We start from the raw sequence: 15,674 nt of genomic DNA, 5'->3' as shown, positions 1-15,674 counted from the left end.
TCACTAAACTTGTTTCCTTAAAGGCTTTTCAGAGGGGCACCTGGGTGGCTTGGTCGGTTAAGCGTCCGACTTCGGCTCAGGTCACGATCTCACGGTCCGTGAGTTCGAGCCCCGCGTTGGGCTCTGTGCTGACAGCTCAGAGCCTGGAGCCTGTTTCAGATTCTGTGTCTCCCTCTCTCTCTGCCCCTCCCCTGTTCATGCTCTGTCTCTCTCTATCTCAAAAATAAATAAACGTTAAAGGCTTTTCAGAGCCAATATATTTAGAGGATGAGAGGAAAAAAAATATAAGGTACTTTGGTGTGATTTGTTCAGTTAGGAAATAATTCAGGAGTTCTCTAAACACAGCCTTTTCAACTAGAAAAGGGAAACTTTTTTACTTCCTTCGAGGTTTCTGTTTATATAACAAACTGAATTAGAAAAAGGAGAATTAGATAGTAGGCAAATTATTTATAATACTTCAGCTTATCAAAGTTAATTCTGAAACTGACTCAACTTTGAAGAATATGAACTGGTGACTTGGAATTAAACTGCTCTCAAAAGAACAGTTTACTTCTGAAAACATGGGTACAATAACCTTGTGAAGAATAAAAATCATAATTTCCCTATTATATGCTAGCCATATTTCAATTAAAAATAAAAGGTTAAAATTCCTGTAGGTGCATATGAAATAATCATGTTGCACATCCTAAATAGATATAACTTTTATGTCAATTGCACCTCAATAAAGGTGGGAATAAATAAGTAAATAAATAAAAATACCCTAGTAGAATACACTAATACTTGTTTTAATGTATCTGAATACCTAATTCCTGTTGGTGTAGATGCTTCAAAGGGAAACATTTCCTTAAGAATATCCCTTTCTATTCTTCTTTCCTCTGTTTTTTCTCCCACCTAATAAGAAACAGACAACCACAAGTTAACAGTGTAAATGTGCAATTAAAACACAATTTAAAAAAGAAGTTTCAGAGAACAGAATGCATTCAAGTCTGCCCCAGCTTTTATCACTCCCCTTTCTAAATCCATCATTGCTCAAGTATCCATACACTTCCAAAGCTCTCCTCAAATTTCGTCACTGTTGGAGATATGTTAATGTGGTAATGGGGGCAGGGGACTGCCACACATTCAAGCTAACAAAACAACAACCCCAAACCACCCTCAAACTAAAATCCAGTATAGTTAATATGGCAGCGTTAAGTTCCCCCCACTGGATTTCCCATGCTGTTCATTCATATTAAGAGTATACTGTTTCTTCTTCCGTTAAGAATTTTGTAATAAAATAACTGATGAAATACAGAAGATACCAAATTAACATGGATCCTTAAAAGTTTTAGTATATGTGAGTCGATTCAATCTTCCTAACTTAAAAAACACAAAATGATTTTTTAAATTACCTGCTTATTTTGCTGTTTACCTTTATGCCCAGATCAGAACCACCTTCAGTACAAATTCATTAAAATTATAATGCATCATGCAGTTAGTACTTCAAAGCTTAAGTATACAGGAGTTAATCAATTCAAGCATCATACAAAGTCACTTCAAAGTCCCATTATTTGACCTTTCAGTGAAAAGATAGAATAGCCTCCCCAATAGCCCAGAAACACTTTCAACCCACATCCATAACAAAGAGAACACATTAGAAGCAGCACAAAAATGAATACTCCCTTGAAAGGTAGAACTTAAGAGGCACATGGTAGCAAGCTGATAGTATTAGCATATCATACTATATTAGTTACTTTTGACTGTCACTAATAAAAGTATGTCTTTAAAATAATATACGCATATATATGTATATATATATATACACACACATACACATACACACACACACACACACACCCAATTAAGAAAGCTCTGCTCCCTCCCACTGCAAAAGACAAATATAAAAAATTTCCTCTTTAAAAGATCAATGATAGCATCGATCTAGATTTTATGCATTTACTTCAGCTCTTGTCAATGGTTTCTTTGGTGTTCTTCTGGGTATGTCTGAGAATTCAGTGATTGGCAGAATAGGAGCTGCATGCTTGAAATTTCCAGTCACCCTATTGACAACCTGCCAAGATTCAAATTATTCAGACTCAGAATTATCCAAACATAACAAAGACACGTAAAAAGAAAAAAAAAGATACTCTATTTCTGTAATATTCAATACTTTCTCTTAATAAAAATTTAGGCAAAAGAACCTAGAAATGAACATATTCAATGCTTCACATGTGAAGCCTTAGCACTTTTTAAATATTTCAGCAAAAAAGTTTCCTTATAATACTTGGGTAGGATTCTTGTACAAATTGATATATTTAAATTGACTATATTGAAAAATTCTAAAATTCAGAATGGGGAAAATGAGTTTAAAATATAATGTTTAAAAACACAAATTTGAGATTTGCCAAATTTACCACCTCCCCAGTTCTAATTAAAGGGTAATTTACAAAGAATACCACTTGTATAGTTTATGAAACATATTTACTAAGGTTTCGTTGCTTGAAGCCATTATAGTTTCAGCTATGGGAGTACTCTCTGAAATTATTGCACCATCTATACGAAAATGCTCTGAAGTTTCCACCTGTTAGTTTGAAAACAAAACAAAAACAATAAATATAAAATAATCACTAAAGCCCTACCAATCTGAAAACCCAATTCTAAGCAATAAGCCTTGCATCACCCTTTTCCTTGGAGTTCTTCTTGACCCTCTTGTGGATTCCCTAGTTAATGCCTGCAGAGGTCCGCCTTTTGAAGATCCACTTGTCCATTCAGTCTCAGTTATTCCAGCTTGAGAATAGCTCTATTCAAGTATCGACACATTAAAAAGTCATATTCTAACATCAAACACCTTAATAATGGCCACATTACCTAGCACAGTGAGAAGTCATGAAAAATCTCCAAATGCCAGCATTTGCAAACAATGCTATGCCCTCAACATATTTCTAAACGTACTGACTAAACCAATATGTAGGCATTGGAAAATGCTAAAAAGTATGGTAAAATACATTAAAGCATCCAACTACAGGAGCTTACAAATTGTAATATGAGTGAGAGGGAGAAAAGCACATAATTTTATCACTGCTCCTTCTGTGACTTGCTGTTTGCTATTTGGTTCTTGTTTCATAACTGCACCTCTTTGGCTGTCTAAACAAAAAGCAGGCTGATCATGACTATAATAAAGTCATTTATTATAACAAGCCCATTTCCTTTCAAAACAAAATAAAATTTTATAATTGTTAGCATAAATTAAACATTGTCCTTTTCAAGTAGGATTATTTAAAGGTTCAGTTTAAATTATAATCCACACACAACTATCTGAACGTAAAAGTTCCCAGGTGTCAAACTTTTCTTAGAAACAGATACTAAAATTGAGCAAGGAGAACTGGTGTTAAGTTACCTCTTTCACAAACACACAAGCCTATAATGTCAAGTGCCAAACCTACACTTCTCACTATAGAGACAGCAGTAGTGATGGACCACTGGTACCTTCCAGTCCCAGATTCCTTTCTCCCTGAAAAGCCAATTGATTTTTCCTCATTTAAAAAATAATTTAGTAGTTCTTACATAATAGTTTGAAAACCACTAAACTAGTACTTCTCAAACTAATGTGCATATCCATCACCTGGAGCTTTTGTTAAAATACAGATTATTGATTCAGCAGCTCTGGGGCAGGACCTGAGATTCTGCATTCCAAGTAGCAACTTACTCAACTTTGAAGCCACAATTACCAGATGATTCTTTTAAATTAACCAGAGAACATCTATCAATGGTTAGTATTATACTAAAGTGTGCTTATATTGTCACTTCTGCTTTCAAGCTAATATTTTATCTAGATAACTGAGGTTTTTATATCCAACTCAGTGCCTATTAATTTTAAAGACAGATGTATTTTACTCTCATCCTGAGACAAGAGCACTCATCCAGTAAGCGTGCTTATTTAGCTGGAAACATTACTACCTAAACCCCACAAGGTACAAACATAGTCTCCTAATTTTTTATTTATCTATATTTGGGATTAGTATTAAAGAGTTTCTCTTTGACTCATAATTAGAAACTCTGGGTTCCTTTTCCTGCTATCAGAAAATATGTGCTGAATGCAAACTTAAGATTGATCAAAAGACAAATGCGTAAACAAATTACACACAAATATGATAAATGTTTGTTAACAGTTAAATTCCTGATTATTTGAATAGAAGGGAACAATAGTTTTAATCTGAGGTTCTCAATCCTGGCAGCATAGTATCAAGTGGGGAGCTTCTAAGAGATATCAAATGCCCCCAACCCCACCTTAGTCTAGTTAAGTCAGAATCTCTTCTAGAAGGGGCTTGGGCATAGTTAATTTTTACAGCTCCTGAGGGGATTCTAATGTGCAGCCAGGGTTGAGGACACCCGGTTTAAGATACTATAACTGACTTATGATGCTATCTCAAAGTATTTTCTTAAAACTACTTTCAATAATGCTTCCTCTTTAATAGTCAATTGCTCAATGCCAATAAAATTAGAACCAGTATTTTAAAAATATTATGGTTTGAGAGTGTAGCTGGTATTATCAGTGTATATTAACTATTTTAAAACTCCCCAAAGAATTAAAAATTACATTTCTTGAAAGGGCTAATAAAACTGATAAAATATAAAGACCAGATATTTTATCTACAGCCATGAAGGTGGCATGTGGAAAAATATCCCCTTTCCTTAAAATTGGTTGTCTCCCAAATTCCAGGATTTTCCATTTGTTATATTTTGAACTGAAATAATTTATCAAAAATTTTACCAACATCTACTGAAACTATTATGGTTAATAAAAATAAATTACATGTTTACATTTCTATTAGTTATCCTTGAACTAAAGGTCAAGTTCCATTTAAATATTCTTTATATTCTTCTGTGGAAAGAAACACAAGAAACACCTTGGTTGCCTGTGGGAATAGCTGGAAAGGGGTGGGAATAGCTGGAAAGGGGTGGGAAAGACACTTCTCACTATAAATCATATATACTTCCTTTTGTCCAGGTTTATTAAATTCTTTGGTTGAGGACTATCAACTAATTTTATTAGTTCTTTGACTATCATCATCTAATTCAGAATTAATCATCTTCACAGAAAACTAATGGAGAACTCTTCACACACCAGAAAAAATATTCTGAAGATTTTTTTCTATCAGAATCCACTATAAACAAGTGACGATTACTGACTGAAAAGAATGAAAAACATTCCTATGTAAAATTAGTAGTTAACGTGATTGCTGTATACTGTTGCCAAAATACTAACTGCAACTTTCATCTACTTTCAGCAAGATGTTCTCCAGCAACTCCTGAATTTATCAGGAGAAAAACAGGAGACAGAAACAAAAACCTTACATTGCCTTTCAATATGCTATCAGGCAAAAAGTTATTTGGAAGACAATAGGCAGTTGAGGCACAAAAGAATGCAGGAGCTGGGCTATAATAAAAAAGGCTATAGATCTGTCAGTAAAAATACAAGCTCTAAGCAAAAATTTACACAAAACGAAGTTCTAAAAAGAAATAGTATTAATTAAAAGCCACCTTCCTCTGAATAACTATTAATTTAGGTGAAATAGGAGTAATATGGTTACTCATATTAATTTTAAAAAAAACACAGAATCCTATTCCTCCATTAGAGAAAGGTACTCTCATACAATGCTGGTGGGAGTGTGAAATGTTTTATGCGGGAGATTTGATAACATCGAGCAAAATTACCCAGTAACTTTACTTCTAGATTTCCCCAAGATAAATTGGCTAAAATATGAAATGATATGTGTAAGGCTGTTCATCAGTTCATCTTTGTATTATCGAAACAGCGTAACTGAAAATAATCCAAATATCCACCAAAAGTAAAGTGGCTGAATAAATCCCAGTACATCTATAAAATGCAGTGGTACAGAGCAATGAGGACGATGGCTATATTGTATTCTGATATGGAGTGATCCCCAGGATATGTGTTTAGATTAACAGGTAGAAATGTGCAAAATTCACTGCCTTTTATGTAAGAAGAGGAGCAAAAATAAATGTATACATCTATACAGTAGGCTTCATGCCTAGCATGGAGCCCTATGCAGGGCTTGAACTCACAACCCTGAAATCAAGACCTGAGCTGAGATCAAGAGTTGGAAGCTTACCCTACTTAGCCACCCAGGCGCTCCCTTAATATTTTCAAAAAGAAAATATTAACCAAAAGTTAACAGAAATAGCTACTTATAAATAAAAGGAACAAAGATAAAGTCCAGATTTCTGACTCTCTTATTTATGCCTAAATAAAACCATATACATTTAAAAATCTGTATGAAAGAAAAAAAATTCACTCGTGACTTTAAGCACAATATTTTGATGTTACGCCCTAACAACAGGAAAAACTGCCAAAAACAAACAAAAAAAAAAACAAAAAAAAAACCAAAAAAACCCCACCAAAAACCCAAACTGCGTTTTACCTGCCTTCTTATCAAGAGTACTGTATTATTTAGAAACATCTGTATAGTGAAACTAAGTAACTCACGTTTTAAGAACCAAGATACTCAGCATAAAAGAGATAGATAGAACATCCATAAGTTAGATAGCATTCACAAACTTGATGAATTCATGATTTATCTTTTCCTAAAAAATAAGTACTCCTAGCTCTTCTTAGTAAAAAGGGCTGAAAGCAATGACAACCCAGCAGAATGCACAACCTAGCATCCACTGTAGGTAGCTTCCAAATGTTTTCAATGAAAAAGATTAGGGTTCTTTGGAAAAAATGTCTGATTTGGTAAAAGGCAGTTAAGGCTAGTTAAAAGGCTAGGTAAAAGGCAGTTAAGGCTAGTTAAGAAATATTTTATTGATCACCTCTCAAAGTGACTAGGACACTTTAATTTGAAAGTTGGCAAAGTATGCTGGCTCTCTTGTGTGAATTTTATTTCAAGGTAACTATGCAGGTCATGAAAGAAGTTTTTTTTGTTTTTGTTTTTTAAGTTTATTTATTTTGAGAGACAGCTTGAGTGGGGGAGGGGCAGAGAAAGAGGGAGAGAGAGAATCCCAAGCAGGCTCTGCACTACCAGTACAGAGCCCAACACGGGGCTCGAATGTGGGGGGCCGGGCCCCCCACACTCGAACCCACAAAGAGGCTAGATCATGACCTGAGCTGAAACCAAGAGTCAAGATGCTTAACCGACTGAGCCACCCAGGAGCCCCATAAAAGTTCTTTATAAAAGAATTCCAGTTTATAGATGTAAAGGAATAAGAGAATAAGAAAAATCACTACCTTATAACCTCAAACAACATAGTGGTTCTAGGCAATAATCATAAATGGCTATCATAACCATTAAATGAAAGGGTGATGTGGAACTTTAAAATGGATGGGTCATGCTTTCAACATCTGAACCTATTACTAATTTAGCACTGTTTTCCTTCTGAAATGATGCAGTATGACAGCCACACCATTTATGAAGTATTCTGGTCAAAGAAACTGAACCTGAATCTATCCAATCCTCTAGTTTGATGCTGTGCAATATGGTAACCACCAGCCACATGTGGCTATTTAAATTTCAGTTAAATAAAATTAAAATTTTAGTTTCTCAACTGCACAAGCCACATTCCAAGTATTCAATAGCCACATGTGGCCAATGGCTACCCCAACGGACAAGAGATATAAAAAACATTTCCATCATCACAGAAAGCCTAGTACACAGCTCTACCACAGGTCTAACTTCCAGTCTACAGGACATATAGGGTTACGGAACAGGAAATTAAAAGACAACTGAAGAAGCAATCTGCCAAACCCAGAATATGGGAAATTCTGGAGAACTGACTTGGTTTCTTCACCAAATTAATAGAGGGGAGTGGAGATAGCTACAGGCTTGTGAGATCAAAACAAAACAAAAATCACCAAATGGTATGTGTAGCTTACTTGGATCCTGATTTGAGTAATTTAATCATAAAAGAGGTATTTCTGAAACTGGAGAAATTTGAACAGATATGAAAAAATTAATGACTTTATTAGGTGTGATAGTATCAGTGTTACATATGTATATATGAAACAGCTATCTTTTCGAGATACATACTGAAAGTACTGACATTTTATTGTATGAAATTATGTTAGAGATTCACTTTAATATATTACAGTAAAAGCAAAATATAAAACCAAAAGGAATTTAAAAAGCTAGAGGGTACACGGGAAGATGAACAAAACTGGTAAAATGCTTAAAACAAGTGACACTCTCTGAGTACAGGGTCCTTAAACACTTCCCTCCAATTTTCTTGATGTTTTGAATTTTGTAGAAGGCCACTATCATCTCCTAAATTTACTCTGTATTTATCCTGTCCCTCAGTTTAGATTCTCCAACTCAATTAAACCATACTTAATACCATCCTCCAACCTGCCTTTTACCTATTATCTGACCAGTCAAGCATTCTTGATGGCACTATACCATCCTGCCTTTACACTGAGAACCAAAATTCTCCATGCTGGTCTATTTCATTGTCCGTTACCAGATTCTTCCTAATTTCTCTTTTCGTGTTATTTCCTTATTCTTCAGCACGTCCCTGCTGCTAAATAAAAGGGCAATAATATGTTTATTGCAGTACTGGTTTTGTATTAAACAAAATCTTTCATTGAGTGCTCTATACATTCTCTGCAATCCCCAAGCTTATTTCTAACAAATAGTTCTGAAATTCAACTTATCAAGTACATCAAACCAAGACAGACCTAGCTTAAGCAATCAAGAACTTCCTCTGAGGATGTGTGACTTTAAAATGCCAAAGAGAAGATGGAAAAGTTAAATAACCAACTAGACAAATCTTCCAGCTAGACAAATTAAGGATAAGGAAAATGACTCTATGGATAGCTATCTTGTAAAGGTCAGCCAAATCAATGCAAGATTAGAGTCAATAATTTGTTCTCTGTTAGTTCAGTTATACCTGTGCTTATTAGTTCTCTCTTTAGTTTCCTACATTTTCCTTTTGAAAAACTGTACCCTGCCTCACCTACAAATGAAAAAGAATTTTCACCTCAAATAAGGAAAGAAAAGTATGGTTTTAGGAACAGATTAGCTTCAGAGTTGAGGGAAAAGCCACAGAAGACCAGCAAAAGTAGAAGCAAAATTAGAAATCTAGACAAAGATACAATATAAAATCCATCCTTTCCTTTAAAAAAAAAAAATGCTTAGGCATTTCCAACCTTTTAAAATATTTCCCTTGAAAGTATGACTGGCTTTGAATCACACTTAGCACAGAATCAAAAACAAACGAGACATTTATTAAACACTTGGCTCTTGCAGTTAAGTACAGGCTACACTACTGACAAAAAACATGAAGTTTAGATTTCTAAGGCCATTTAATGAACAATGGAATGAACACCTCATTGAGGGCTGGAATTTGGGTGTCAACTATTAACCAAAGGCGAGGACATAAGCAAATTAGTGCTGTCAGATTATTTATACCTGAACACAGCGATCAGAAAACTAAAGATACCTGATTGTGTTCAACTCTTCTTTGCTTGAGTGTTACTGGAGTCTTTGCTCTGCCCTTTAGTGGTTCTCTCTTCTCAAGCTTGAGCTCTATTTTAGAGTCTGGAAATAACATCGGAGAAACATTACTCTCGGAACTACACAATAAACTACAATGTCATCCTCACTACTCTGGAACCTTCGTTTTAGACATTCTTATGTAAAACAAGTTTACCTACTGGTTATTACCTCAATAGACTACAACTGTTCAACTGTAATTTCTGTCTTTAAAAAGTTTACTTCCCCATTCATATTTTATTCATATTTGTTTATCTCCCCCACTCCTTACGATTTATTCTCCTCTCCTTTTTCTGGATCTAGTAGCCTAAAACATAAAGTGAATTCAAACTGCCCATGGAGGCTTTTCACTCAAAACAGCTTGGATGTGGGAAAAGGACATTAAAACACAGTTGTTACCATTCTTTTGTCCATACGGTGCATAACTACTATATGAATAAAGGTTAGCTATTAAAATTTGAAATATGGAAGAACAAAAGCTATAGGGAATTTTAAGGCTGAAAATACCTGCATGGTATCAAGCCTCTAATAATAATAAATAGATCTGGTGACATTAATACTTTAGGGCAGTTTAAAAGTCCTCCCTTCCGATTTGATGTGATTATAAAAAACCTGAGTACAACTGAGGTTAGAAGAATCCCACTTACATAAAATAAAACTCACAGGTCATTTCTCCTCCTTCTCTCCATAATAAAAAACATTTCTTTGAAGAGAAGCTAGTGCATATATATTAGTTAGCATATCACCACGATGCCAACAACTCAAATATATCTTTTATAGTCTTCAATGTTCCATTCACCTAGCCTTCGTTTTTTGTCACCATTTGAAGAGCTAGATTTTTTAAGTTTTATTTATTTAAATAATGTCTACATCCAACATGGGGCTTGAACTCATGACCCCAAGAGTCGCATGCTCTTCCAACTGAGCCAGCCAGGTGCCTCAGAAGAGCTAGACTTTTAAAGACTTGTAAAAATTTTAGTTAACTTCCACATTTTGTGGCCATTTATCAAAGTATAGCAAAATCAATGTCACTGTTACTACTAAAACTTCTATTACCAAAAATTTAAGTTAGATTATTTTCCTACCAGAAACAGAAATGGGAGTCAATTCTTAAACAAAAAGCTTAGTTTTGCATGAACCCAATGCACTGGTGCTAAAAAGTAGTCAGGATAGGTATGTTTTTGCTAATTATCTAGTCTGGTACTAATCAGTCCACAGTCTACTTGCAAGTCTCCCCAAAAATAAACAGTGATTTTTACCATCTTAGCTCAAACAGTTCAATCTTTACTTAGGATTAAGGTACCAACACTACCCCCCAACCCCAAACTTCTATTAAATGGACTTATTAATATATTTATGTTTAGGATAATCCTTAGCATTATAAACCTTATATTTTATTAACTCAGAATCTAAAAATTAGAAATCACAAAGTAACGAACCCAGTAGTAGTTGAGCAGAAATGGATAAAACAATGAAGGTATCTGGTCACAGAGTAATTCTTCTCACAAATTTAAATTCTAGCAGCCAATAAAAACATAGTGTTTAACAGAAGAAAAACCACAAAACAATACTTAGAATATTTTCAACTATACCACTGGAATCTCAAGAGAGTTTCAATGAAGAAATGGAAAAGGGATGTTCATCCACAAATACCTAACTTGTTGCAACTCTGAGAATAAAACACACATACAACATGTTTCTGGAGACCACACAATACTGTTCAAATTACAACTTTATTGAATTTGCAGAAGCATTCTACAGTAATACATTTAAAAAAAATCACATTGCACTTAGTAGGTACATGTATACATGTACATTCCAGAAGACAAATAACAAACAAAATTACTCCCAAGAAGCTGCAAAGATGGACACGTATAATAAGAATATAGTAATGGCTAGGAGTACCAAAGGGACTATACTTTGCTGATACTTAATACTACTATTTTCAGTAAGAATACAAAGAAATTTGATTATCAAATGCCTCTACAGTTAGACTCATCTTACAATCATAAAAATGAAAACAGAATATACTGCTTTATACAAACAAAGTATAATATGATTTCTTATAAAATTTTTTAAAAACTAGTAACAAATTTGCTTTCAAAATTTAGATTAAGTCTAATCATCCATGAACCACAACATAACTTGAAAGTGTTATTTTAAAAAAAAAGCGCCCTACTTTTCCAGTGTCTAGTTCATCTGACAAACTACAGTGATAGTGAGAATGTACTCTTTTAGAATTTTATTGTTTAGAGCAGTATTTTTAAAAAATGTTTAGTTTTGAAGGAGAGAGTAACAAAGCATGAATGGGGGAAGGGCAGAGAGAGGGAGACACAGAATCTGAGCGGGCCCCCAGGCTCTGTGCTGTTAGCACAGACCCTGATGCAGGGCTTGAACTCACAAACTGTGAAATCATGACCTGAGCCAAAGTTGGACACTTAACCAACTGAGCCACCCAGTCACCCTGTTTATAGCAGTATTTTGCAAAGCATGGTCCATGAACTGTTTACTATCAGTCCTTCATAGAAATGAGACACTTGCACTGGAATGTAAATTGGCACAGTTTCATCAATTAAATTTTGCCACAAAAATAAACCCTGTCATTGATCTAAAAAGCGTCTCTAGATCCAAATTCTGGTGCATACTTGTCTGTAGATCAGTGACTGTCTGCAGACTGGCACTTTGAATTGCACTGATCTAGAATATTATGAAGGAATACAGAAGTAAAAAAAACAAAAGTGAGAAATAAAAAAAAAATGTGGACAAGTTCCAGAAAGTGAAAAGATATTTAGTAATATTTAATAATCTGTGAAGACTCCACTTATATTCTATTTAGTGGAATTTCCTTAGTTTTGGAGAATTGTAAAATCTTAAGTAAAACAGGAGAGAGTGAACTATACGAGGCAAAGATTCTTTAAATTGTTTATATCGGGCTTTTTCTATCACAGCAACTTAAAAAATAAAAAAGGCAGTACTCTGTAGGCAATTTTATACTGTAATTTGATAGGCAGAAGTTTGACTTTGAAAACAGCCCAATCTGGAGACCAAAAAGATCTTTAAAGAAAATCCTGGCAAAAAGCAATTAAAAGTACTTGAACTTCTTAGAAAAGCTGCTATGTTCCCCATATTAAAGATCAAATAAGCTGTCTTTATTCTTAACTTTATTAGTGTTTATTTCCACGCTTTTTAATTACTTTGTATACTTCTCCTCCAAATAATGTTCCACCTTTAAAAGGAGTAACAGCCAGCTTATTCTTAGAAGCTGGATTAATTTTACAGTCCTTCAGCCAGAGATATCGGCGACCTAAAGTGGCAGATCCCATGCTATGGGCAGCCATCTTTACTTCATCAAATGCAGCTTCACAAAGAAATGAGGCTGCATCATATGTTTTGCTCAGAATCCCAAGTGCCTGCTGCATATGACTAGGATCTGAACTAAGGATTTGTGCAGCCTGACTGATGTCTGCCTGCAGAGCCCGAACTACAAAGGCAGTATGGGATGCAATCTGCAATGCTGATGCTGCAGCTTCATATGTTCTACAAAGTACTAAGTCCAACTGTTTATCACAAGACTCAGTAGAAGCTGCCTGAATACCTATGGGTGGAGCCGCTTCAGAAATAAGCCCCAGTATTTCATCATCTACTTTTGGAACTGATAATATCTGTGCTGCCTCTCTGGAGGAAATTGGATACTTGCATGCCAATGAAGGCAGTTGCCTGTCAATTTGCTGCCACTCCTCTTCAATTACTTTTAAAATAGATTCATGGAAGGGAAAAGATAGTTCTGGGGCATCTATTTTCTCATGTTGTGACTGCTTAGACATTTCTATGCCTAAAGTAGTGAGTGAGTGAGAGACAACAGTTTTGGCAAAAGAAGACATAACTTCAGATCCAGGTGTATTTTGAAATGCCACAAAGGAACCTGAATCCTTTTCCTCTACTGACTTTTCACTGAGTCTAGGGAATTTTCGTGGAGGAGACAGAGATTCGGTTTCTTGAAAATCAGATCGATCAATTCTCTTCCATCTGTTTTCTACATCCAGTGGGGGTGTAGAGTTTGAAGTCCCAGGCAAACTCCCTACCCCACCCTGGGCCAACAGAGAATTGACATAATCTCTGATTGCCTGAGCAAGTGGTGGAGAAATTACTTGTGAGCTCCCAGACTCTTCTAGTGCTTTCCTTTCACTGGAGAGAACTGACTGATCTGAAACATGGGACCTCTCAGTACACAATGGTTGAATTCCACTTTTCTCTCCACGGTAAATATTTTCTACTATATCTTTATAGCAAGTAGTGGTGGTTTCTTTAATCAGTGAAGGAGAAGCTGCAGCAGAGACCAACATGGCAGCGAGTTCATGCTGAAATGATGCCGAAGAACTTTTCTCTAAACATCTATCATGGCTAGACTTGGAGGAAGTAAACAAATTCCCTCCAGAGGCTAACTTCTGCAACTGTTCCCTGCCAGGCAAGGTTGTGGCAATAAGAGGTTCCCTAGGTGGGTCTCCCTTAGAAGTATGAACTTTCTTAGCTGCCTGTAGTTCAGTCCTGCCCAAAGGAGGACGGGTGGAGATTTCAGGAAAAGAAATACCCTGAAAAAATCCACCAGAGGGAGCAGTTGGAAGTTCAGAAAAAGGAACAAAATCCCTAGTGGACTTCACTTTCTTGTGTTCTTTCTTCTTTCCTGTAGAGGCAAAAGAGGCAGGAAGTTTAAGCATTACTTGTGTTTAAGCTGATTTATTTTTTTGCCTCTTTGCTAACATAGTGCTGTTGAAGGAAAAAACTATATTTCATATTCTGAACAACCAATCTGACACTCTGTGCCCTGGCAGGCAATGCTTATGGAGATATAAGCAATTTGGGTCAAATTAAATAATCATGAAATTGACGAACAAGTCATATGAATTAAAACTTTATAAATATCAAGTTGTTCTTATTATAGAAAGGTCATTGTTTCATGTACTAGTTAAAAAAAATACTTACTATGGTCAAATTTTCTTAAAATAGTCTACTAATAACATGTCAAAATGTTTGCTTTTCATAGTTGCCCTGAGATCACATTATCTAGCAAAAACTATAAATTTAAATGCCTACCAATAGAAAACAGAGATTGTATTGTAAATACTACCACTATATATTAATTGCAAGAAATAAAATGGACATATAAGTAATAAATTAGTAAGATGAGATCTCAACAGTATAACAGAATGGAGAAAAGCAAGTAATAAGATTTAGCATTATATTTATATACATTTTTAAAAGTTCAAAATAATATCATGTTATTAGATGCATATGAAAAAGTATTTAAAAATGGGTTGGAAAGATAAACACCAAATTAATGATAGCGGTTGCTTCTGTGTTGATAATACTTGGAAAGGGTAAGTGGGAAAACTTCACCGTTATTTTTAATACTTTATTCTTAGAAAAATGAAATAAGCAAAAAAATAATTTTATCTTCTTCATGGTTACTGTATCTTAGGAGTCTGAAAAAAATTACATATATTCGATTAATATCATTTAAAATGTTACCTTCTTCATTGTCACTGTATCTGTCAGAGTCATTACTTCCATTCTGTCTCATATTTTCTGCTGATGAAGAAATCGTTGGCAGAGGAGTTGACGATCTTGACTCTGTTCCCTGTTCCCTCAGTTTCAACAGTTTTTTCTCATATAGCTTTCTGGTTGTTCCTGTATGAAGGCAGAACTTGCTTTAATATCTGTATTTTCTTATTTAAGATCCTGCTCATCGTATTTACCAACATTAAAATGTTGCATTCATGCTTAACTTTTTTTTTTTTAACGTTTATTCACTTTTGAGAGACAGAGATAGAGTGAGTGGGGGAGGGGTAGAGAGGGAGGGAGACCCAAAATCCAAAGCAGGCTTCAGGCTCTGAGCTACCAGCAGAGCCTGACGTGGGGCTCAAACCCAGGGACCGTGAAATCACGACCCAAGCTGAAGTTGGACGCTCAACCGACTGAGCCACCCAGGCACCCCAACACTTTACTTTTCTAAACTTAAGTGATTAAAAATACCATATAAAGGATTCTTTTCTAAAATAGGTGTTTTGCCGAGATTTTAATACATACATGATTATGTTTCTTTTAGTAGCATGGAATACACAGATTGATATAAATCTTTTTTTTTTTTAAGTTTGAGAGTAAGCACACATGTGCGGGGGCGGGGGGGGG

The 15,674-nt window shown here is 35.1% G+C and overlaps 1 protein-coding gene across 6 annotated transcripts in view; it reads right to left on the bottom strand.

The window, feature by feature from the left end:
- The window catches only part of TMPO (thymopoietin), a 43,582-nt gene that overhangs the window by 15,370 nt on the left and 12,538 nt on the right, over positions 1-15,674 (bottom strand). The window contains exons 3-8 of one of the 6 annotated variants that reach the window (XM_049626121.1): positions 15,015-15,173; positions 9,436-9,533; positions 2,660-2,779; positions 2,465-2,560; positions 1,940-2,050; positions 803-891 (exon numbers count right to left, since the gene is read on the bottom strand). In XM_049626121.1, the coding sequence (XP_049482078.1) occupies positions 803-891; positions 1,940-2,050; positions 2,465-2,560; positions 2,660-2,779; positions 9,436-9,533; positions 15,015-15,173 (673 nt within the window). Of the gene's footprint in view, positions 1-802; positions 892-1,939; positions 2,051-2,464; positions 2,561-2,659; positions 2,780-9,435; positions 9,534-12,191; positions 14,170-15,014; positions 15,174-15,674 lie in introns of those variants that run through there. The other 5 variants (XM_049626122.1, XM_049626123.1, XM_049626124.1 and 2 more) reach the window with 5 other exon arrangements.

The sequence above is a fragment of the Panthera uncia genome, chromosome B4 (assembly GCF_023721935.1).
Source record: "Panthera uncia isolate 11264 chromosome B4, Puncia_PCG_1.0, whole genome shotgun sequence".
In the NCBI taxonomy this organism is placed as follows: Eukaryota; Metazoa; Chordata; class Mammalia; order Carnivora; family Felidae; genus Panthera; species Panthera uncia.
This window is presented reverse-complemented; position numbering and strand designations above follow the sequence as displayed.